This window comes from Telopea speciosissima, chromosome 1, assembly GCF_018873765.1.
Source record: "Telopea speciosissima isolate NSW1024214 ecotype Mountain lineage chromosome 1, Tspe_v1, whole genome shotgun sequence".
Classification (NCBI taxonomy): domain Eukaryota; kingdom Viridiplantae; phylum Streptophyta; class Magnoliopsida; order Proteales; family Proteaceae; genus Telopea; species Telopea speciosissima.
The window spans coordinates 26,267,838-26,292,651 of record NC_057916.1 but is presented as its reverse complement, the minus strand read 5'-3'; the positions used below and the strand labels follow the sequence as shown (position 1 = coordinate 26,292,651).

The window sequence follows — 24,814 nt, the reverse complement described above, 5'->3', positions numbered from 1 at the left end:
GTTGAATAATGTAAACCAGAATACCGTGGGGGTATTCTGGTCTTTTGGGTGCTTTAGTATTATGTTTTATACTTGTTTATGTACTGCCTAGCTGTATCAGCTAGGCAGGGGTATTTTGGTCATGTAATTTCATATTCCAGCATTATAAATAAAGGTGCCTAGGTGATCACAAGAGATCATTCAAGCTTTCTCAGTTCTGTTTTTTGTATTCTAGTTCTGAACATGGTATCAGAGCTAGGGTTTTAAGACCTGCTCGATTGTTAAAAAAACCCTTTTCCCTTGTTTCCTCTCCTCTCCCTTCTCCCTTCTCTCTTCTCTTCCTTTGATCCATTCAACCCTTTTTAGGGCAGCACCCATGAGGTGATCCATCTATGGTTCGAGTGCTGCCCACCATCTCACCTCAATTTTAAAACCTAATTCAGATCGATAGCTGCTGCCATTATCTCTCTCTGCGATTCAGGATTGCTTCAGTTTTTTTTGGAGATCGATCTCATAACAGTTGGGAGATCGATTGGTTTCTTTGGAGCATCAATGCAGGCCTACGACAACATCTATCCTCTCTGATTTCACATTGATTGAAGACCCCACAGCTGCAGCCTCTTTCCTCTTCTTATCGATCTCAACTATCAGGGTTTTGCAAAACCCTGACACTTTATCGATTTGGTTCTTCTAGGCTGCTGTTTGGGAAGATTTTTTGAGGGATTATTCCCTGGTTATATTGCTGTACTCGACACTGTTTCAGCCTTGAATTCCTGCTGTTTTTTGAAGATCAGAATTCTGTCCAATATCGGATCGACTCATCGCAGAATTTTGGAAATTCAGTTTTTTTCAAAAACTCGAATTTTACCTTCTTGCATTAAGGGTGACTCGGAGGTTACATCACTGCTCATCGGAGGAGATCGGACCAGGACTGATTTCCGCCCTATCTTGCTGCCATTAAACTAGATGGTACCAATTATCCGATTTGGGCCAGATCCTTATCCCTCACTTTGTGGTGGCGGGGGACTCACGCCACCTTCGGTATCACCAAACAGCCCATCAAGAAGGGGCTGCCCGCACCAAATGGGCAGCTAATGATGCGATGGTGATGTCTTTTGTTCCAATTCTATGACCATCGACATTTCTAGTCAGTACCTTCTCCTCGACATCGCGCGATCGGATATGGACTGCTCAAGGGTACTTATGGTCGCTCGGGGGTGGTGCTCGGGTTTATGAGATCCGAAAGACTCTTCAAAACACTACCCGAAAAGAGATGACAGTCACCAAGTACTATGCTGCCCTCAAGTGCTTATGGCAGCAACTGGATCACTATGCTCGATTTCTGCCTACTACTGTTGCAGATATTACAGCCTACCACACTTATGTGGATCAGTTTCGAGTCTATGACTTCCTGGTTGGACTTAATGATGATTATACCCTATTCGGGTACAGGTTCTTGGGCGGGTTCCTTTTCCCACTTTGGAGGAAACCTTTTCATATGTTCACAGTGAAGAGACAAGGAGGGCTGCTATGATGATTACTCCTAAGGTTGACAGATCAGCTTTACAGACTATTGGTTCCATCACTACTGACACTTCTGCTGATAATGTTGCTACTACTGCTGCTAGTAAAGAGCCTGTGAAGTGTGATCATTGCCACAAACCATATCACACTAAGGCTCAGTGTTGGAAACTTCATGGGAAGCCTGCTGATTTTGAGAGCAAACGTGGTCGTGCTAAATCTAAAAACAAGGCCAATCACACTGAAAGTGTAGCTTCAGCTCCCACTACTGACATTGGTTTCTCCCAGGAAGAACTTCAAGCTCTCCGGCGTCTGTTGAACACATCTGCTGCCCCCACTACATTTGCTGCCAATTCAGGTTCCTTCTTTGCCCATACTGGTATTTCCTTTGCTGGTCATTGTGCATCAGTGGTCTCCACTCCTTGGATCATAGACTCTGGAGCTACTGATCACATGACAGGTTCCTCCAGTCTTTTTAATACCTACTTCCCTGCTTCTGGTAAAGACAAAGTAAAAATTGCTGATGGGTCCCTCTCCTCCATATCTGGGAAGGGCTCCATTGGTTGTTCTCCTTCATTGACTTTATCTTCTGTGTTACATATTCCCAAGTTTACTACTAACCTTCTCTCCATTAGTAGTATCACTAAATCTTTAAACTGCAAAGTGACATTCTTTCCTACTCATTGTGTTTTTCAGGAACTGGACTCGGGGAAGACGATTGGATCGGGTAAATTGCATGGCGGATTGTACCTGCTTGATGGAGATCCTGCATCTACACAGGCTTTACCTTCTAGGCTTTGTTCACCAACATCTTTTTCCTCTGAATTACACTTATGGCACTCTAGACTAGGACATCCACCTTTAGGAACCTTATCTACTTTATTTCCCGCATTAGGCAAAACTTATAATAAAGAAGATTTTTTTTGTGAGCCTTGTGTCTTGGCCAAACAGACACGTTCTAACTATCCTATTTCTAATAAAAGGTCATCTTCTTTATTTCATGTTGTTCATTCTGATGTGTGGGGTCCTAGTAGAAAAGTTGCCCTTTCGGGTCATCGGTGGTATGTCACCTTTATTGATTGCTATTCTAGGTTTACTTGGGTTTATCTGATGCACAACAAAAGTGAGGTTTTCTCATGTTTTCAGCACTTTCACCAGCTGGTTCAAACTCAATTTCACACCACTATTCAAATTTTACAGAGTGATAATGGGCGAGAGTATATGGAAGGTCAGTTCCAAAAATACCTGGCTGCCCATGGGATCCTCCATCAGACTAGTTGTGTTGATACTCCAGGCCAAACTGGTGTGGCTGAGAGGAAGAACCGCCACCTCTTAGAGGTCGCTCGTGCCCTTTTGTTTGCCCGGAATGTCCCCTCAGTTCATTGGGGGGATGCTGTTCTCACTGCCGCCTATTTAATTAATAGGCTGCCCAGTCGGGTCCTTCACTCTAGACCCCCTGTTGAGCTACTACTTGGCTCTTCCTCCTTTATTGTTCCCCCTAAGGTGTTTGGCTGCGTGTGCTATGCCCGGGATACCAGGTCCCTGGGCAAACTTGAACCCCGTAGTCTTCGGTGCATTTTGTTGGGGTACTCTGCTACTCAGAAGGGGTATAAATGCTATCACCCTCCATCCCGCTGGACTTTTGTCAGCATGGATGTTGTGTTTCATGAGCGTCTCTCCTCCTATGTGTCCCCACCTCTTCAGGGGGAGAGTGTTAGCGAAGATGTGTTGACTGTTGAGCATCCTCCTCCACTCCAGTCTATCTATAATGAGTCTGTTCAGCCTACTTCTGGTCCTCCCCCCGAGTCAGGGGGAGAAGTTCTTGTTCAGGGGGAGCAGACCACTCCAGTCCAGCTTGAGGTTCCTGTTCAGGGGGAGCAGACCCCTCAAGCCCAAACTCCTGTCCAAACTCTTGTCCAGAGGACCATTAGTGAATTTCAGAGGAGGATTGATGCTAGCACTATGAAGACCTATGGAAGGAGACATAATCAGGTTCAATCCACTGTTGCTCCTGTACCCATCCAATTGCCGAACCTGGATCCAGAACCTGCCTCTCCACCTGGTAATGTTCCTTCTCCTGACTTGCCTATTGCCCTTCGCAAAGGTGTCAGGACTTGTACTCAGCATCCTATATCTCATGTTGTCTCTTATGACTCCCTTTCCCCATCATTTCGTGCTTTTGTTACTTCTCTTTCTTCTGTTCGTGTTCCTAATAATTGGCAAGAAGCTTTATCAGATGGAAAGTGGAAGGCAGCCATGATGGAAGAAATAGAAGCCTTGAAAAAAAATAACACATGGGAGCTTGTTGTTCTTCCACCTGGGAAGAAAACCGTTGGATGTAAATGGGTGTTTGTGGTGAAACAGAAGGTGGATGGCACCGTGGATAGATATAAGGCACGGCTCGTTGCCAAGGGTTTTACTCAGACATACGGCATAGACTACCAGGAGACCTTTGCACCTGTTGCAAAGTTGAATACAGTTCGTGTGTTGTTATCTTGTGCAGTCAACCTTGGTTGGGAGTTGCAACAGCTAGATGTTAAAAATGCCTTCCTGAATGGAGCACTGGAGGAGGAGGTATACATGGACATTCCACCAGGGTTCTCTAGTGACAGTAATAGAGGAAAAGTGTGCAGGCTGAAGCGTGCACTGTATGGGCTGAAACAGTCACCCCGGGCTTGGTTTGGTCGATTCCACAAGGCCATGATTTCTGTGGGTTATAAGCAGAGTAATGCTGATCACACACTCTTCATCAAGAGGGTTGGTGAAAAACTCACTGTTCTTATAGTCTACGTTGATGATATAGTGGTTACTGGCAATGATGGTGATGAGATCAACCAGTTGAAGACCTTCCTTAGCCAGGAATTTGAGATTAAAGATCTAGGCAAATTAAGATACTTTCTTGGGATTGAAGTGGCCAGATCTGCAAAAGACATATTTCTCTCCCAAAGAAAGTATGTCCTAGACTTGTTGGCTGAAACCGGTTTGCTAGGCTGCCACCCTTCGGACACTCCTATGGATTCTACTGTTCGGCTCAAGGAAAATGGTGGTGAGCCTGTTGATAAAGGCCAGTGCCAAAGACTTATAGGGAAGCTGATTTACCTTTCACACACTCGTCTAGACATTGCTGTTGCTGTAAGTGCAGTGAGTCAATTTATGCATGATCCCTACACTTCTCATATGGAGGCTGTTCTTCGTATTCTATATTATTTGAAGTCAGCTCCTGGAAAGGGCATTCTTTTGTCCTCACATGGTCACCTACGGGTAGAGGTATACACCGATGCTGATTGGGCTGGTTCAGCAGATCGAAAGTCCATTTCTGGATATTGTTCTTTTGTAGGTGGAAATCTTGTTACCTGGCGTAGCAAGAAGCAGAATGTAGTTGCTCGTTCTAGTGCCGAAGCTGAATTCAGAGCTATGGCACAAGGAATTTGTGAGTTACTTTGGCTTAAAGGGCTGCTACAAGACTTGGGTCTCCCTATTCACCTTCCTATGATGCTGTACTGCGATAACAAGGCTGTAATTAGTATAGCACACAACCCGGTGCAGCATGACCATACCAAACATGTTGAGGTGGATAGGCATTTCATCAAGGAGAAATTAGAAGATGGGCAGATTTGTATTCCCTTTGTGACTTCTTCGGATCAGCTTGCTGATATCTTCACCAAGGGTCTGCCTGGCAAATTATTTCACCCTAATCTAGTCAAGTTGGGCATGATCGACATATTTGCTCCAACTTGAGGGGGAGTGTTGAATAATGTAAACCAGAATACCGTGGGGGTATTATGGTCTTTTGGGTGCTTTAGTATTATATTTTATACTTGTTTATGTACTGCCTAGCTGTATCGGCTAGGCAGGGGTATTTTGGTCATGTAATTTCATATTCTAGCATTATAAATAAAGGTGCCTGGGTGATCACAAGAGATCATTCGAGCTTTCTCAGTTCTGTTTTTTGTATTCTAGTTCTGAATAAGGTATAATATCTCGCGATATATCAGTATCTCGGGCCTACCGAGATACCCGAAATATCCGAAATTTCGCGAAATATGGCCGAAATATTGCATTTTTTTTGCAATATTTCGGGGGTCCATTTCGGTGGGTATTTGGCCATATCTAGGTCTGATACTTCATGGACACCCTTATTTAAGCTAAATAAACACATTTAAACAATAAAGTTGCAAAAAAATGAATTCAAAATGGTGTTTTGGATTTGCACCCTTGATTGACAGTATACGGTCGCTGACCCTAATGTATAAATAGTTAAATACACATTGATTAGGCAGTTAAAGACATAAAAGAAATTTAAACAAACTAATTAAAACTCATAAGACATCATTCATAAATCATATCTCATAAACTCCATAATAGTCAATAACTCAATAGTCAATACTCAATAGATCAAATGCCCTCAAGCAATACACAAAGTGTCAAAGTCACAAACTCACAACAGATTTAGTTCACAAATCAGTGAAATTACAACTTACAACTTACAAGTGCTAATAATAGTTGCTGTGCCTCCCTGGATTAACCCCACTCATGGCCCGCTGCAGTCGACGTCCTTTGTTCTCTGTTTGAAGGACATATGTGGACCACGGTATAGAATCAGAGAAGAAACGAGTATAGTCATCCACAAGTGTCATGTAAATGGAGTCATCAACATACTGTAGGTAACCTATCCTAGGATATATGCTAGGGTTACCAATCGATCCAGTCTGTGAAGAAGATGATCTAGTGTGATATGATGTCAGCGCAGGCGGAAGAGGCGTTGGTACTGGCTGCATGTATGGCTGGTGAGGTTGGTAGCTAGGCCCGCTAGGGTATGCAAAGATGATCCAGTATGTCCCTGGGACTGGGACTGGGACTGGGACTGGTAGTCATAGTCCCCTACCCCACCAAACTGCCCATATGATCTATATCCACAACCATCGTAAGGTTGTGATGCACTATAATCCGATGACAATGGAGTGGTATGTGCGTCAAAAGATGGGGCACTCCAATGCCCAGTCGGTCGTCCCTCCCTATCACCCATACTCAAACCGCCAACAGAGCTAGATAGGTCATCAATGTCCATATAATCAGGTTGCAATTGTGTTTGTCGACCCCTATGCTTCTTGCTGTATGGTTGTAGGGGGGTCTTGAGGGTGGGGGTGTGGGGGCATGTGCTCTGTGGTCCGTATCCTGTGTGGCATGATTAAACTGTGTCTCTCCAATGAATCGGAGTGGTTTTACAAGCGCCGTATCCTCGCCTTCCACATAACGCTCTCGCATGCCGTCAAAATCTTCACCATCATCATCATTTGAGGACCAAGACCAGTCAGCATCATTAGCAACATTGCCACCAGTGGGCTGGAATGGTATGGGTGAGGCTTCCCGTGCATGTATCTGACCCTCGTCAGCCATATAATCATCCACATCAGCGCCAATCTCGGAAGCTATCACGGGGTCGGGCCTACCTCCCTCCTGATCCAACACTGGCTCACCTCTATCCCTCACTCAATCCACAATAGGGTCCTCATCGTCTGAGTCAACTTGAAAGATGTCGGCGAGGTCAATAGTGCCCCTCTGTCCCTCATGTCCCATGCGTATGTGTTGCAGCTTCAGCCTCAAGTTGTAGTACACATACACCATGTCAGATAGACGTTCAGATCCCATTCTGTTGCGCCTCTTGGAGTGGATGAGTGCAAAGGTACTCTAGTTCCTCTCACAGCCAGATGCGGAACATGTTTGGGCAAGGACTTTGATTGCTATTCTTCTTAAATTCTTAGCCGATTCCCCATACAACACCCACCATTCAGCTGCATTACAAGTTTACAACAAAAAAAGACGTGTCAAATGTTGTTTCAACTTTCAAGTTTTAACTTTCAAATTTCAATACATATGTAATTTAAAAGTTAAAACTTAAAAAAATTACCAACATCACCGCGTGCTCTGCTTTGTATCGCAGCATCAATTCCAAAACTTCCCAATGCATCCCTAAATATCTTGATCTACACCCATGTGGAAAATTAGTAAGTACTTCTTCACTACTTGTTTGAAAGCATCAATAAGTTGAGTTTCCAAATGAATTATAAGACTCACCTCATTGTTGCAAATTGCTTGTAATGCACCATCTGGCTCCAACTTCTTCACTGCTTGTTTCACAGCATCAATATGTTGAGTTTCTAACCCAAGCCTATTGTTATATTGATATTTGGGGTTCAAATAGTATGCTGAAATTTGACATATAGAAATGAGATATTGTCAAATGCATAGGTAATTAGTAAATAGTAATACTATGAATTAGTTATATACATGGTTGAAAATCTCGCGAAATTTCGGCGATATATCGCCAAATTTCGTATATCTCGACATGTCCGAGATACAAAACCAGTCCGAAACCAAAAAATACAATATTTCGTCTATATATCGTGAGATATTGACGAAATATCGTAGACCTCACGATATATTGCGAGATATTGAAAAAGTGACAAATAGTGTCACGTGAGGGGCCATTTTATACCATATTTCGCAGCTCTTGATCGATATTTCGACCAAGAGCTGTTGAAACTCTATTTTTCTCTCTTCTTCCTCATTTTTTGCTCTTCTTCCTCCCTTCCAAGCATCATCCAAGCATTGTTGAAGTTCCTTATCGCCGGGAAGACGTCGGAGGGTCATCTAAGCTCATCATCCAAGCCTATTTTCACTATTTAAGGTAAATTCTATTTCTCTAAAACTATTTTTTTTAAAAATACTTTGTACAAATGTTGTTGGATGTTGATGATATTAATATATGTTAGACACCGGAGGCCGATCTACAGCCTCACGGTGTCGAAATTTTTTTCCCATATGTATTTTTTTTTTTAATTTTCTGGTTTTAAAAATTCATTTTCCTACAACTAAAATATGAAATAATTAGGGGTAATATGACTTATATGGTAATGAATTAAATATATGTTAGACACCAATGGCCGATCTACGGCTCCACGGTGTCGGATTTATTTTTTTGCTCTTAAATAATTATTTTAATTTTCGAAAATTAAGAAAAATATATAAAAAATTAAAAAGACAGAAATAAATAAGGAAAAATATGAGTTTTAAGTTTAAAAAATAATGAAAAAATATGAAAGTTATTTCTATATGTTTTGAAATGCATTACATGTATATTATGTTTACTAATTTTTGGTTTTGTTGTGTTAGGTCAATACTTATATTAACATTATATATAAAAAATTGGTTTTAATTATGTGAAAAATATAAGGGTTAGGGGAAAAATATTAAATAACTATACAAATGTATTAGTAATCTAAAAGTGTCAATTGAAGTGCATCTACATTAAGTTTTTTAATTATTTGTGTTACTTACATTGCAGTAAACAAGTATCATTATGGCGGATTGTGATAGACAACGTGCAAAGGGCAAGCAAAAGGTGGGGGAAAGTAGTCAACAAAGGGGGCGGAGGGAACAAAGAGAACAGAGGGAACAAGAGAGACCAGCCAGTCAGCATAGGGGTGACATTGCATGGTTACATGGCATTCCCATTGATGGGGATAAGAGAAAATCTATATGTAACTATTGTCACATGCAATTTATGGGAGGTGGGTCCAGTAGACTTAAACAACATCTGACTGGAGGATCTAAAGATGTTGTAGGTTGTCATATGGTCCCTACTGAAGTAGCTAGGGAGATTGGTGATAGTTTGAGGGGAAAGAAGAAGAGGAAGGCTGACAAGCAAAGGATAAGAGAACAACTTGAGGATACAGTGAGGAGTTCGATGGGAGGAGGAAGACGATACAATGATGATGATGATGACTCCTCCTCTGATGATGATGATGATGACATTGCAGTACCTGATGACATACAAACAGCAGAGGAGGCTAGGGATTTTAGGCAGATTGTTTCAAGGAGTAGAGTAAGTTTTCAAGATGATCAGTAGAGACAAAGAGTAGGGGCTAGTGGAGGAGCTGACAGTTCTGGAGGTCCTAGATCTTTGAATCCTTTTAAAAGATCACAAAGTGTGAGGGCAACCCCAATACCTCTATCAGTACCAGTACCACCATCAACATCTGATCCTAAATTGCATAAGAAGAAAGGAAGTAGTCAACCCAGAATCAAAGGAGCATGGAAGGGGATGAAGGGATTGGTTAAAGAATCAATAGCTAAGTGGATGCTATACCATACCATCCCAGCAAACACTGCACAAGGCCCCCATTATGATACCATGATAGATACCATTGCAGAGGCTGGCCCAGGATTCAAGGGCCCCAACCCATATGAGGTAATGAATGTTTATCTACCTCAACAAAAGAGAGAGATTGATGAGTACATTAGTGAGATGAGGAATATGTGGGAGACATATGGGGTGACTATAATGGCAGATGGATGGACTGGGCCTACAAGAAAGTCCATCATCAATTTCATAGTTTATTGTGATGGGAGGACGGTGTCCCTCAATCGTGGATGCATCCAAAGAGATAAAGGATGCAAAATATATTTACTGATTGTTAAAGGAAGTAGTGGAAAAAGATGTGGGTATTGAGAATGTTGTCCAACATAATCAGAGATGAAGTAACTTCAGTCGGCGGTGAGAAGATGATGAACAATAGTTAGTACCGGCTCTTCTGGACTCCTTGTGCAGCCCATTGCATTAACTTAACGCTAAAAGATATGGGAAAGTTAAAGTTGGTGAAGACTGTGGTTGAAAGTACAAGACAAGTCACCAACTTTGTATACAACCACTCCTATGCACTGAATCTATTGAGGGAAAAATGTGGGGGTGACTTGGTTAGGCCTAGCATCACAAGATTTGCCACCAACTACATTGCCCCCAAAAGCATTGAGATAAAGAAGGCCGGGCTGAGAAGCATGTTTGCTTCTGAGGAGTGGTTTGAATGGAAGGGTTCCAAGATTGCAAATGGGAGGGAAGCACAAGCAACGATGTCATCTGAGGACTTCTGGACCAAACTAAGCAAAGTGGTGAAAGTTTTGGAGCCAGTAGTTAAAGTTCTACATGTTGCTGACTCCGCTCTGAAGGGCTCAACCATGCCAGTCCTATATGCTGCAATAGACTTGATGAAAGATAGTGTCTATAGTGTGGCTCCTCGCAGAGCAAACACTTCTTAGATATCATAAAGGCTCATTGGGAGAATCAACTTATGCATCCATTGCATAAGGTCAGAGTAAATTTGTTTTATGTTTACTAATTCATAGTATTATTATTTACTAATTACCTATGCATTTGACAGTACTTCTATTCTATATGTCTTATTTCAGCATATTACTTGAACCCTAAGTATCAATATAACAATAGGCTTGGGTTGGAAACTCAACTTATTGATGTTGTGAAACAAGTAGTGAAGAAGTTGGAGCCAGATGGTGCACTACAAGCAATTTGCAACAATGAGGTGAGTTCATTTGGAAACTCAACTTATTGATGCTTTCAAATAAGTAGTGAAGAAGTACTTACTAATTTTCCACATGGGTGTAGATCAAGGTATTTAGGGATGCATTGGGAAGTTTTGGAACTGAGGTTGAGATACAAGGCAGAGCACGTGGTGATGCTGGTAATTCTTTTAAGTTTTAAATTACATATGTATTGAAATTTGAAAGTTGAAACAACATTTGACACATGTCTTTTTTGTTGTAAACTTGTAATGCAGTTGAATGGTGGGTGTTGTATGGGGAATCGGCTGAAAACGTAAGAAGAATAGCAATTAAAGTCCTTGCCCAAACATGTTCTGCATCTGGTTATGAGAGGAACTGGAGTACCTTTACACTCATCCACTCCAAAAGGCGCAACAGATTGGGGTCTCAACGTTTATCTGACATGGTGTATGTGCACTACAACTTGAGGCTGAAACTGCAACACATACGCATGGGACATGAGGGACAGAGGAGCACCATTGATCTAGCTGACATCTTTCAAGTTGACTCAGACGATGAAGACCCTATTGTGGATTGGGTGAGGGATAGAGGTGAGCCAGTGTTGGATCAGGAGGGAGGTAGGCCCGACCCCATGATAGCTTTTGAGATTGGTGCTGATGTGGACGAGTATATGGCTGACGAGGGTCAGATACATGCAAGTGAAACCTCACCCATACCATTCCAGCCCACTGGTGGCAATGTTGCTGATGATGAAGACTGGTCTAAGTCCTCAAATGATGATGATGGTGATGCTGGTGGTGGTGGTGGTGATGCTGGTTGTGGTAATGCTGGTGGTGGTGATGTTGGTGGTGGTGATGCTGGTGAAGAATTTGACGGCATGCGAGAGCGTTATGTGGTAGGCCAGGAGGCCCAGGATACGGCACCTGTAGAGCCACTCCGATTCACTGGAGAGACACAGTTTGATCATGCCACACAAGATACGGACCAAGGAGCACGTGCCCCCGCACCCCCACCCTCAAGAGGCCCCCTACATACATACAACAGGAAGCGTAGGGGTCGACAAACACAGTTGCAACCTGATCACATGGACATTGATAACCTATCTAGCTCTGGTGGTGGTTTGAGTATGGGTGATAGGGAGGGAGGACCGACTGGACATTGGCGTGTCCCATCTTTTGACGCACATACCACTCCATTGGCATCGGATTATGGTGCATCACAACCTTACGGTGGATATGGATATGGATCATCATCATATGGGCAGTTTAGTGGGGTAGGGGACTATGACTACCAGTCCCAGTCCTAGGGACATACTGGATCATCTTTTGTAGATAACATCTTTGCATACCCTAGCAGACCTAGCTACCAACCTCACCAGCCATACATGCTGCCAATGCGATCGCCTCTTGCGCCGGCACCAACATCATATCACAGTGGATCATCTTCTTCACGGACTGGGTCGATTGGTAACCCTAGCTTATATCCTAGGATAGGTTACCTACAGTATGTTGATGATTCCATTTACGTGACACTTGTGGATGACTACACTCGTTTCTTCTCCGATTCTATACCATGGTCCACATATGTCCTTCAAATAGAGAGCAATGGACGTCGACTCCAGCGAGGCATGGGTGGGATTGATCCAGGGAGGCACAGCAACTACTATTAGTAGTTTAGCACTTGTAATTTGTAACTTAAGTTGTGATTTCATTGATCTATGAACTTGTGAGTTGTGAGTTGTGACTTGCGAGTCTTGTGACTTTGACACTTAGTGTATTACCTTTAAGGCTTTAAGCATTTGAGCTATTGAGTTTTGAGTTATTGAATATTATAGAGTTTATGAGAATCATGGTACTCATCAATGTGTATTGGCTTTAACTTGATATGTGATGAAGTTAAATACTATTATTAAATATTAACTGCCTAGTCTATGTGTATTTAACTATTTATACATTAGGGTCGGCGACCGTATGTCAATCAAGGGTGTAAGCCCAAAACACCAATTTGAATTCACATTTTTACAATTTTATGGTTTAAATGTGTTTATTAAGCTTAAATAAGGTTGTCCATGAAGTTTCAGGCCTAGATATGGCCAAATACCCCCCAGATGGACCCCTGAAATATTACAGAAAAAATGCAATATTTCGGTCATATTTCGGGTATCTCGGATATCTCGGTAGGCCCGAGATACCGAGATATCGCGAAATATTAAACCTTGGTTATATAAAACAAATTTACTCACCAGCCTTATGCAGTAGATGCATAAGTTGATTCTCCCAGCGAGCATTGATGATATCCAAGAAGTGTTTGCTACTGCGAGGAGCCACAATGTAGACACTATCTTTCATCAAGTCCATTGCAGCATATAGGACTGGCATGGTTGGGCCCTTGAGAGTGGAGTCAGCAAAATGTAGGACTTTGACTACTGGCTCCAAAACTTTCACCACTTTGCTTAGTTTTGTCCAGAAGTCCTCAGATGACATGGTTGCTTGTGCTTCCCTCCCACTTGCAGTATTGGAACCCTTCCATCCAAACCACTCCTCAGAAGCAAACATATTTCTCAGCCCAGCCTTCTTTGTCTCAATGCTTTTTAGGGCAATGTAGTTGGTGGCAAATCTTGTGATGCCAGGCCTAACCAAGTCATCCCCACATTTTTCCCTCAGCAGATTGAGTGCATAAGATTGGTTGTATACAAAATTAGTGACTTGTCTTGCACTTTCAACCACCATCTTCACCAACTTTAACTTTCCCATATCCTTTAGCATTAAATCAATGCAATGAGCTGCACAAGGAGTCCAGAAGAGCCAGTACTTACTGTTGTTCATCATTTTCTCAACGGCCAGCTTGAAGTTGCTTCCATTGTCCGTTACAATCTGGACAACGTTCTCAATGCCCACATCTTTTTCAACTGCTTCCTTTAACAATCTGTAAATGTATTTCGCATCCTTTATCTCTTTGGATGCATCCACAGATTTGAGAAAAACTGTCCTCCCATCATAATAAACCATGAAATTGATGATGGACTTTCTTGTACGCCCAGTCCATCCATCTGCCATTATGGTCACCCCATATGTCTCCCACATACTCCTCATCTCCCTAATATACTCATTAATCTCAGACTTTTGTTGAGGTAGATAAACATTCATTACCTCATATGGGCTGGGGCCCTTGAATCCTGGGCCAGCCTCTGCAATGGTATCTATCATGGTATCATAATGGGGGTCTTGTGCAGTGTTTGCTGGGATGGTATGGTATAACATCTACTTAGCTATTGATTCTTTAACCAACCCCTTCATCTCCTTCCATGCTCCTTTGATTCTTAGTTGACTGCTTCCTTTCTTCTTATGCAATTTAGGATCTGATGCTGATGGTGGTACTGGTATTGATAGAGGTGTTGGGGCTGCCCTCACACTTTGTGATCTTCTAAAAGGATTGAAAGATCTAGAACCTCCAGATGTGCCAGCTCCTCCACTACCCCCTACTCTCTGTCTCTAATCTTCTTGAAAACTAACTCTACTCCTTGAAACAGTCCGTCGAAAATCCCTAGCCTCCTCTCCTGTTTGTATATCATCAGGTACTGCAATGTCCTCATCATCATCATCAGAGGAGTCATCATCATCATCATGGTATTGTCTTCCTCTTCCCATTGAACTCCTCACTGTATCCTCAAGTTGTTCTCTTATCCTCTGCTTGTCAGCCTTCCTCTTCTTCTTTCCCCTCAAACTGTCACCAATTTCTTTAGCTACTTGAGTAGGGACCATATGACAACCTACAACATCTTTAGATCTTCCAGTCAGATGTTGTTTAAGTCTACTGGACCCACCTCCCATAAACTGCATGTGACAATAGTCACATTGAGATTTTCTCTTACCCCCATCAATTGGAGTGCCATGTAACCATGCAATGTCACCCCTATGCTGGCTGGCTGGTCTCTCTTGTTCTCTCTGTTCTCTTTGCTCCCTCTGCCCCCTCTGTTGACTACTTTCCCCCACCTTTTGCTTGCCCTTCGCACGTTGTCTTTCACGATCCGTCATAATAATACTTGTTTACTGCAATGTAAGTAAAACAAATAATTAAAAACTTGTATAGCTATTTAATATTTTTCCCCTAACCCTTAAATTTTTCGCATAATTAAAAACAATTTTTTATATATAATTTTAATATAATTATTGACCTAACACAACAAAACCGAAAATTATTAAACATAATATATATCTAATGCATTTCAAAACATGTAGAAATTACTTTCATAATTTTTTATTAATTTTCAAACTTAAAACTCATATTCTTCCTTATTTATTTCTTTTTTTTTTTAATTTTTTATATATTTTTCTTAATTTCTAAAAATTAAAATAATTATTTATGGGTAGAAAAATAAATTCGACACCGTGAAGCCGTAGATCGGCCATTGGTGTTTAACATATGTTTAATTCATTCCCGTCTAAGTCATATTACCCATAATTATTTCCTATTTTAGTTGTAGGAAAATCAATTTTTAAAACCAGAAAATTAAAAAAAAAAATACATATGGAAAAAAAATTTCGACACCGTGAGGCTATAGATCGGCCTCCGGTGTCTAACATATAGAAATTTCATCACCATCCAACAACATTTGTACATAGTATTTTCAAAAAAATAGTTTTAGAGAAATAGGATTTACCTTAAATAGTGAAAAAAGGCTTGGAGGATGAGCTTAGATGAGCCTCCAACGTGTTTCCGGCGACAGTCCGTCAACAAGGAGCTTGAACAATGCTTGGATGATGCTTGGAAGGGAGGAAGAAGAGCAAAAAGTGAGGAAGAAAAGCTTAAAATGAGCTTTGGAATGAGTTTCAGCAAGTTTCGGTCGATATATCGACTGAGACTTGCGAATTTTGGAATATACCCATGGGCTCACGTGACACTTTAAGTCAAAATAGTGTATTTCGGCGATATTTCGTGGACTCACGAAATATCGTCGATATCTCACGAAATTTCGACCGAAATCATGTCTTTTTCCATTTTGAGCTACCATTTCGTCTCGGTAAGCTCGAAATCCACGAAATATCACGATATATCGCCGATATTTCGCGAGATTTTGTACCATGCTTACATGTTGTAATAGTCTATAGCCATGAAGAGTATTGGATGATGCAAAGGATGATGTTGTAGCACTCCTTGATTTGTTTTTTAGTCCAAAAGTGTGAAAAACTAAGATTAAATGCAAGATTTTAGACTCTTGGTTGAGAGTTTTCCTTTATTTTTTTGTTAGAATAGGAATTGTATCGAGTCTGTGAGTGAAAAGGTTTTTTTTTTTTTAATGGAATGTACCGATGGTATCGGTATGTATCTAGCCGTATCAGCCTATACATATTGATACATATCGATATGTATTAGACCACCCACAGAACCCTTTACCAGACGTATCGATATTATTGGTTGTATCATATCGTATCGTACTATAGCGGCCGATACATTTCGATACAATCCGAGACAGTCCATTTTTTTTAAAAATGAAACGTATCGGTCTGTATCGTATCGGTACCGACCGATACCGATATGTATTGGCCGATACAATACGATACATACCAATACTTTAAACCATGGCTACAACAATGTATATCTACACACATCAACAGCGTGCAAGTGGTTCCGATGTAATTTTCTTGTGTAATGATTGCAGTTTCTTTTTCCCGATGTTTGATTGCAGGGGGGTTACCTTTTTTCTCTTTAATAAATTATCATTGTAAAGAGGGAAAAGAAAAATATTAGACCATCTTAATGCATAAATGGTCTGATGTACAATGCCATTAGTAAAATGTCTTTGAATTCAAACTTTTGAGCAAGTACAACAAGATTCCATAACAAGAATAAAATATCGAAGTTACTCATTTGTTATGTGTCTGTGAAAGCTACTGAAAAGATAAAAATAAAATATAGTTTCCGAATCTGGTTGAAGTCAATGTAATACAAATAGGAATGTAATGGTTGGGTCATTAAATGCTGGTTTTATGATCTCAAATACTTGCCTTTGAGAGTTTTGATACTTATATTGCTGATTTCTCTTTTACAGGGTCGGCATACCTGCAATGGGTTTGCTTCTGGATTTGGCAGTTACCATAGAGTATGTTTCAAGGTACTCACAAATACCATGCAATCATGTAGCTTGAGTGGGTCTTGTAAAGGGGGACTTCAAAGGTTGCAATATTTTGCCCACGTCAATCGAGTTCCTGTACGGTCATTATCAGCTATACTCATTACGCTGATAGTTTTAGGTAAGAACAAGGTCCTTTTGGTATCACTTTTTAATCTTTCTAGCATTCAGTTTTCTCTTTTAATCGATTACCACGTTTTCTTGGATCTCATAATCACGTATCTGTGCCACTTCATTATCCTCTGTTGGTGGTGGATATCTTGAAGCCAATATACCTTATTACATAAAAGCTTCCTGCAGAAAAAGGGTTGGATCCTGAAACCATTTATTTAATTTTTCTTAAGAAATGAAGAATAAAACTACAGGTGTCTTTGGTATTGTTTCTCAGAAACCATTTCTGGCCCAGACACTGTTCTGGTTTCAAAGAAGGTCATTTGGTATGATTTCTAAACCCATTTCCCAGGAGAGAGAAATAAAATTTCCTCAGAAATTCAGAATGGTTTCTTAGTCTGTTCTCAGAAAAAGCCTGAACTAGAATGAAAGCCATTTTGCGCTAAACTAGTAAGCACGTGGCTCTAATGAGTGGAATCTGGGGGCATTTTGGTCAATTCATATACCTAATAAAAGAGAGCCTAGAGGAAAGAGGGGTGGCAAGATTTGTACTCTGACGCCCTTGGCAGAAGCTCTATTGGAGTTCTGGCCGGTCTCCCCTCCCCCCTTCCCTCATATCCATGTGGTCCATTGCTTGATTTACAACAAAATAATGCAATTGTGCTGCGCTTGCAAGGGGAGAGATGCAACTGCTGAGCTGGTCACCTGGTTTTGAGACAAAAACGATGTCGTCACCGAGTTGGATCCATCAATCTTACAGGAATCCTTGTTGCCCAAAGTAAGATGATAAATGGCTGTCTTTTCTGGTAGGAAACATTTGAGTTCTCCTGTTCATAAAATGTAGAAACTTTCAGATTTGTCGAGAACAGTTAATTTTGTTGGAAATGATGGCCTGTAGTGCTTCAAAAGTGAACCTGATGGGATGGTCAAAACCATCCATTCGGCAGCTCCAACTCAATGTAGAATATGTTCTATTTATAGGATTGTCCTAACATATTTCCCATTTTGAACAAACTTAGAAGTAAAGCAACCAAACATTTTCTCTTTCTGACCCAGAAACCATTCTGAAATATTTTTCTGAGAAAGAGCAGAAATGGTTTCTGAGAACCCATACCAAAGATGGCCTACATTTATGGATCCACTTATTATTAAGTTTTAAGATTTTCAAATCTGGAATAATTCTTTCCGTTCAGTGAGATGCAGGAGCATCTCCTTGTGGTGATTCTTCGATAAGTTTCGATTTGGGCATTTTAAAATTTATATATAGTTTTCTTAATATCTCTATTTGATTCAACTAATCAGATTTAGATTTCTTTCTGTGTCAGAATTCTTGGTTATTCCATTTTTTATCCATATCCCTATTGTTGGTTGCTCCCATCACCTGCAGGCGAACAATTTTTCCTGCATTGCAGTGTCTTATCCTCTAGAACTACATGATGTCAAGATGATCTGGCAATGTAAGGTGGAGAAGTGATGTTTAATTGCTTTTGTGGTCGTACGTCCTAGATTTATTGATTCCTCCTTTGTTCTAGACCCCTTTATTCCATCTCACTGACTAAAGTGGGGTATCAAGCATAGTTGTCAAGGCGTCGCCTAGGCGCCTTGCCCTCGCCTTGAATTCTGGTGTTGCCTTGGTTGCCTAGGCGACGCCTTGTCACCTTGTTGGTGTCGCCTTGTTTTTCAACCCCTTCGACCGCCTTGATTCGCCTAGCCGCCTTGACAACTATGTTATCAAGACTCTAATCACAGAATCCATTTTTGATTTGGTGGCTTAAGTAATTTGATATCCATAGGCTGGCTTCAAACTCTCAAACTTTACTGTTTGATATCATATCTGACTTATTTTTTAAGGCTGATTTGTGCAAGACTTGGACAATTGATCCGAGTCTTGGAGTGTGGTTATACCTCAATTTTAGTAATGGTTATGATGCGGACACATGGACATTGTAAGAGTTCCAAGTGGCTTCAGAACAGTTGGTTACTGAGGAGGTAGGCTTCAGTGGTAGTCTAAACCAGATACGATCTTCCTATGACAGTGGGGTGAGAGTAGGAAAGAAGTAACCATTATGGTGCACTTTTGAGTGTTTCTGTGCATATTTTCTCCTTTCTGACTTAGAGTGACAGAATTCATGAAGGTTGCTTTTTGTCCAATTTGCAGGGATTAGTTAGTACTATATGGTTTAAAACAGTTTATGATTTGTTTAAGGCTCAGTTTGGATTTTGACAGTCCACACTGCCAAGAATTGGTAGAGTCTTTATGTTTAATCAGTTGTGGATGGGCATCATGGGAATTTCAAATGTTTATCTCCACATCCAACTCAAGTTATTGTAACAATTCAAACCCCACCAAATAACTGGAGGTTTCAACTCCCATAAAACATGAGACTTGCCTATCATTGATGGAATTTAAACTGCCAGTTAAAATTAAATCTAATTCTAGTCTATTTTACATGCATCCTAAAATGACAGAGTTAAACCACCAATGTTCCAAACAGACACTAAGAGTTAGTGAGAAGATTCTTTTACTTTTAGTTGCAGGTCAGTTACTGTGGCATAACTGTAATAATTTTGCCTATGGGGTTTAATTTGGGTTTCTGATTATGTATTCTAGCATGCTTCATTAATAGGTGGAGTTAATTATTAACTTTTAATTTGTTGGGTGAGAGCCTAGTTAGAAGTAGTTCAAGTCTCATGAGTTGTAAAAGGTCTATCCTGATCACCATCAAAGCTATCCAATTTTAAAGAAGATGAGATGTTCCAGATACACATTTTCAAGATATTTCCTATGTGGAAACATTAAAAGCTACTCTCAGAGGTGCTATTCGATACAAAGTCTTATAAGATTAGTTCTAAACTTCTAATGCCTATATTTTGAAACTTACCGTGGGTATGGGTGTCCATTATGTGTTCAATCTTGTGTACTTGACGCTAAAGCATAGAGACCCTATAGATGGAGGAGATGCTGAGCATGCTATAACCCTTCCTACAATGCCTGGGATTGAGAGTTGAATTTTAGGTTAGGAATACAAGTAAGAGAAGGAGAAGAAGTTGAAGGAGAAAGAGATGAGGAAGAGAGGAAGCAGAAGACAAGAGAATGGAGGGAGAGATATTTCGGTGGTTATGTGTTGTGTTGGAGAGTCATCTCCACACAGCTATATTACTTCAATGATAATAAGAGAAATATTACATCCACCTCCCTAGGGAGGTAAAAGGTAAAAAAAGATAAAAAAGAGAAAATACATAATAAGGCAATTGGACGAAAGGCTAGTTCCTAAACTACCCTTATTACATAACTTCTAACAACTCTAACATTGAGGAAGATACTGAACATGCCCTTGATGATCAGATCATCTTCACATGAGGTTACTATATATTGCTTCTTGGTGAAATGGAAAGGGTTGCCACATTTAAGTGTACCTGTATTCTCACAAATGATTTTGAGAAGATTAGCATGAATTTTCACTTAAGCTACATTTCCCTTTTTACATTTTCCAGAGATGAATGTTACCAAGCTGAGGAAAGAGAATGGGAATCTAAAGGTAGAAAAGGAAAACAGTGAACTGGAGCACGCATGTTAGGCCAATATTTGTGTTTGATTGTAGGTTATGTTAGTAGGATATTGAACCAAAACGGTTTTCATTGGGTTGTGCACAGAGTTATTTTTAAGATCCCTTTATGTACAGGTCACTCAATGTTAGTAGCAGAACTGGGGGATTAGTATGCCTTTTTATTATGTTTTCCAGAAGGCTCTTCCCCCTCCTCCCCCCCCCCCCCCCCCAGGTTATGGGGTTCATAACTGTCATGGAGACTAGGCGAACCAAGGTGTTGGAGGGTAAGCAACCTAGGCATGCAGTATACGAATATATGTAATATAACAATGATAATTGTATATGATTATAATAATATGCAACATAGAAGCCATATCAAGGCAATAAGAAATAATTATACTGGTAATGACCTAATATGAGAAAACAAACATATAATAAACAAAGTGTTGGATATAATATAAGCATATTCATAAAATATAAAAAACAATAAACATGAATCAACGTAAACTCGTGAAGTATCAATAATGCGTGCTATTGATGGGATTGTTTGTTTAATTTGAGTCTAGTTAGAAGGAGTTGTGTTCTTGGTAGGAGTTGGGTCAGATAGAGGTTTGCCAGGCACTTCTACAGAATGAATAGAATCAGAACTTTTCTGTTTAATTGCTCCTAGCCATGTATATCCATGGTGTTAGGAGGCTGATTCTGATGTTGAATTAGGTTGAAGAGAACTTATGTCTTTCTTTATTTTATTTTATTTTATTTTTTTTGGGGGGTGGGCGGGGTTGGGTACCGAAAGAGAACATGAGGATGACAATGGGCAAAGCAGATTCCAAGACAAGAATTATTGATGAAGTAAGGAATTCAGTATGGAAAAGATACAGCCAATTGCCATGTTGTATCTTCACAAATGATACAGGATACTGGTGGATATGGTGTTTCTCTGGATTACCGTAGGTATTGATCATATTGGACTGATACAACACTAGGAATTGGGCACTGGAAAAGGAAAAAATCAATACTTTAACTGTCGAAGGTATATTTTCACAAATATTTTATTGTTTAATTATTTATTTTTCAAGTATTTATCTGATCCATGGGTTAAAAAGAAAGTGCACATTAAGTTCTTTTTTTTCCAATAAAATAGTGGTGAATCTAAAAAAAAAACAAATACTTTTTTGTCTGGTGGTGGGACACTTGAAGCATTGAAGATCCAGGTATTCTCTAACAGATACATTGATCTTTTCCTTTTTTGGAGGAGTTCATAAATGTTGGATTTTTAGGAAACATAAATAAGTGTTTCCCCCCCCCCCCTCTTAGCTATAATAATCTATGGATGAATTAAAACCTTAAAATTATAATTTCTCTAATGGTGGTTCAGAAGCTTTTATCTGTATTGGTGGGTTGATTTAATCAATCCCTCTTATTTTCTGTTATTTGTCCTTCGGGAAGCATCATAAATCCTAATATTGCTTCCATGCATTCAAATAAGACTTGTATGTCCTCACAAGTTTTCTATGCATTTCTTTAAGTATATCATTACGTACCTTAAATTTTCCAGTGTATTGAAGCATATCCATGTGTATCGATAATTCATATATTAAAATTGATTCTGATACTCTTTGGCATACTTGGAACCTTGTGTTAAGGTTCATTGGCAATAAAGAGAGTGTTTAGGGGTGAAATAAGTAGGACTGAAGGGTGTAATAGGAACTCTACAGTTGCTGATTATACAGATCCAGAAGGTTTTGGATTCAGTCAAAAGCCAAATCAGATCTGTGTAATAGGGATAGAACTAGAATCCAAAAAAAAAATTCAACAACATAAGGTTTCTATTAGAGCAACGGCAGAATAGGAGAATGCAATTTAGATCTGAGAGATGAGCTGTAAAGCCAACACTTTTTCAGCACATTTAAGTTGATTGGATTTCCCTGATATTCAATATTTACATGATTAAATCAAGAGGTAGAGGAGCAATAATTAAGCAGAACTAACAAAGCCCTGTTTATTCTTCCTCTTTTGTATTAAGCAGAAACCAGCGCCTCTTCTCTCTTTTGTATTATTCTTCTTAATTAAGCAGAAACCAGCGCCTCCTCTCTTTTGTATTATTCTTCCTTCTCTCTCTCTCTCTCTCTCTCTCTCTCCTCTTCCCTGCTCAAAATCCCTGTTTGAACTTATATCACCATCTCCTTCTCCCAGTGGCTATTCATTGTTCATACACATAAGCATGCATGTGCACGCCCAAAGTTCAAAGAGACACGCACAAAGATGTTGGATGCTAGACTGTATACTGTGTATTTATTAAAACAGCCATTTTGGCACACTTTCTCTACCCTTTTTTTATGTGCCACATGCCCATGCCCATACCCATTGTACTGGATTTCACCCTCGTTTTTTTTTTTTGGGGGGGGGGGGGGGATGTGAACATTTCACCTATGAATTTGAATTTGACTGCAATACTACTGTTAGTTACAGACTGGGTAATGTGACCATGAAGAATTAATTTACATGGCTGTAGTGTTTATCTGTACAATGTTATTTAGAGAACTCTTCCAACTCGCATCATGACATTTAAATTGTTGATATCACCTATAGATCATATGGGTTTAATCATGAGCAAGCGGGGAGGACCGCATGGTCGGCTATCTAGCAGAACCCACCGATTGCATTGTACCACATGGTGTCTCTTAAAATTTCTTCTCTTAAGGAACTTTTTGCTCTATGAGACCTAATCAAATTTAGGGGTCCTCTAGGTGGATGATCCTGCAGTTGCCAAGGCATATCCCTTTAATTATTTACACTGATAGTTGCTACACAAATCACCTGGCTAGGAAAATTTAGTTGGCGTGAGCATATCCTTAATCTTTCTAGTATTATTAGGAGAACTCTCTTCTATCCTCTTTATCTGTACCTTTTCTTTTAGAGCAAATTACTTAGAGCTGCCCTGACCTTTCTGACAATTCAGGGAACCTCCCCTGCCCTTCTGACAACTACTCAGACCTCCCCTACTTTTCAAACTTGGTTTCACTTAACCCAAGTCCATTAGTAATTTAATGCCAGTTAACGGATAAATTTGAAAAACCTAAGAAACCTGACAATTATACCTATTTTTCCTTTAGGAAGTTACCCTATTGCCCTTACATCCTTTCCCTTTCTTCTTCTTCTTCCTCTTCTTCTCTGCTACCTTCCATGTTCCAAAAATAACCCTAACTTGCAACTCTAATCGATCGCCCACCTCGCCCTATCACCGAAAGTGATCTTCTTCGACTGAAATCTGCAGCGATGGTGAGATTTTCTAGAGACAAAGCAAATTGTTGCTCCTCCCACGCTCCCAGCCTGCTCTCTCTAGCTCGCGGGTCCAGGTCGATCCTTGGACTGGAATACATCAGTAAGGATTGGCTTGTACCATCAGAGAATTGTGCTTGTGAGCTACAGAAGAAACCCAAAAGAATATTTAACAAAAAAAAAAAAAAAAGAGGGCAGTGGTCTTCTTCCTCGATTTTTGGTTTAAGGGCTTTTGATCTTTTCTGGTTTGAAGAGTTTTGGGAGATAAATGGCAAGAGAATAAGACAGAGGGGGAAGGAGAGAAAAAGAGAGATCGAATGAGAGGTGATACAGAGACAGAACAGGAAAGAAGAAGTCTTTGAGTTTTCTTCAACTGTGGTTGCAGAACCCTAACCTTCAACACATATAAAAACCTTACTGCTGTTACTCTATTGTCTATTATTTAATCTTTATTATTATTAAGGTCTCTCTACATAATGGTTTAATCGAAACCCTAGCCAATCTTTCTTGATCGGTAAGAGCAGAGGCGATGGAGATTGATTTGGTACCAGGGGAGACTTTGAAACAAAAAGCTGAAACATTGCAAGCGTTGGCTAATGGTCCTTTGGTCTTCTGTTTCGAAGCTTTCCGTTTCTTCCAGAGGTATTCCTTCAGACAAAGATTTCCATTTCTTCCACAACTTCGATGAATTCAAAGTTCCAATGAAAGAAACCGCAATTGAAAAATATTGGTTCATCGAGTTTTCTGTGGGGGAAGGAGATGACTTTTCCTAAAGATTCAGAACAAGCTTACGACTGGCTGGTTAATGTTAGTGACGAGGTCATTGAAAGATGTGATGTTTCCATTGATGAATTTCGCAGGCTGGGGAAGAAAGAAGAGGATGTCG

General features: G+C 40.2%; 1 protein-coding gene across 1 annotated transcript in view; it reads left to right on the top strand.

Annotated features, from left to right (window-relative positions):
• The window catches only part of LOC122641152, a 45,130-nt gene that overhangs the window by 6,767 nt on the left and 13,549 nt on the right, over positions 1-24,814 (top strand). Inside the window, exon 4 of the mRNA XM_043834491.1 lies at positions 16,907-17,108. Coding sequence (XP_043690426.1) covers positions 16,907-17,108 — 202 coding nt within the window. The remainder of the gene's footprint in view (positions 1-16,906; positions 17,109-24,814) is intronic.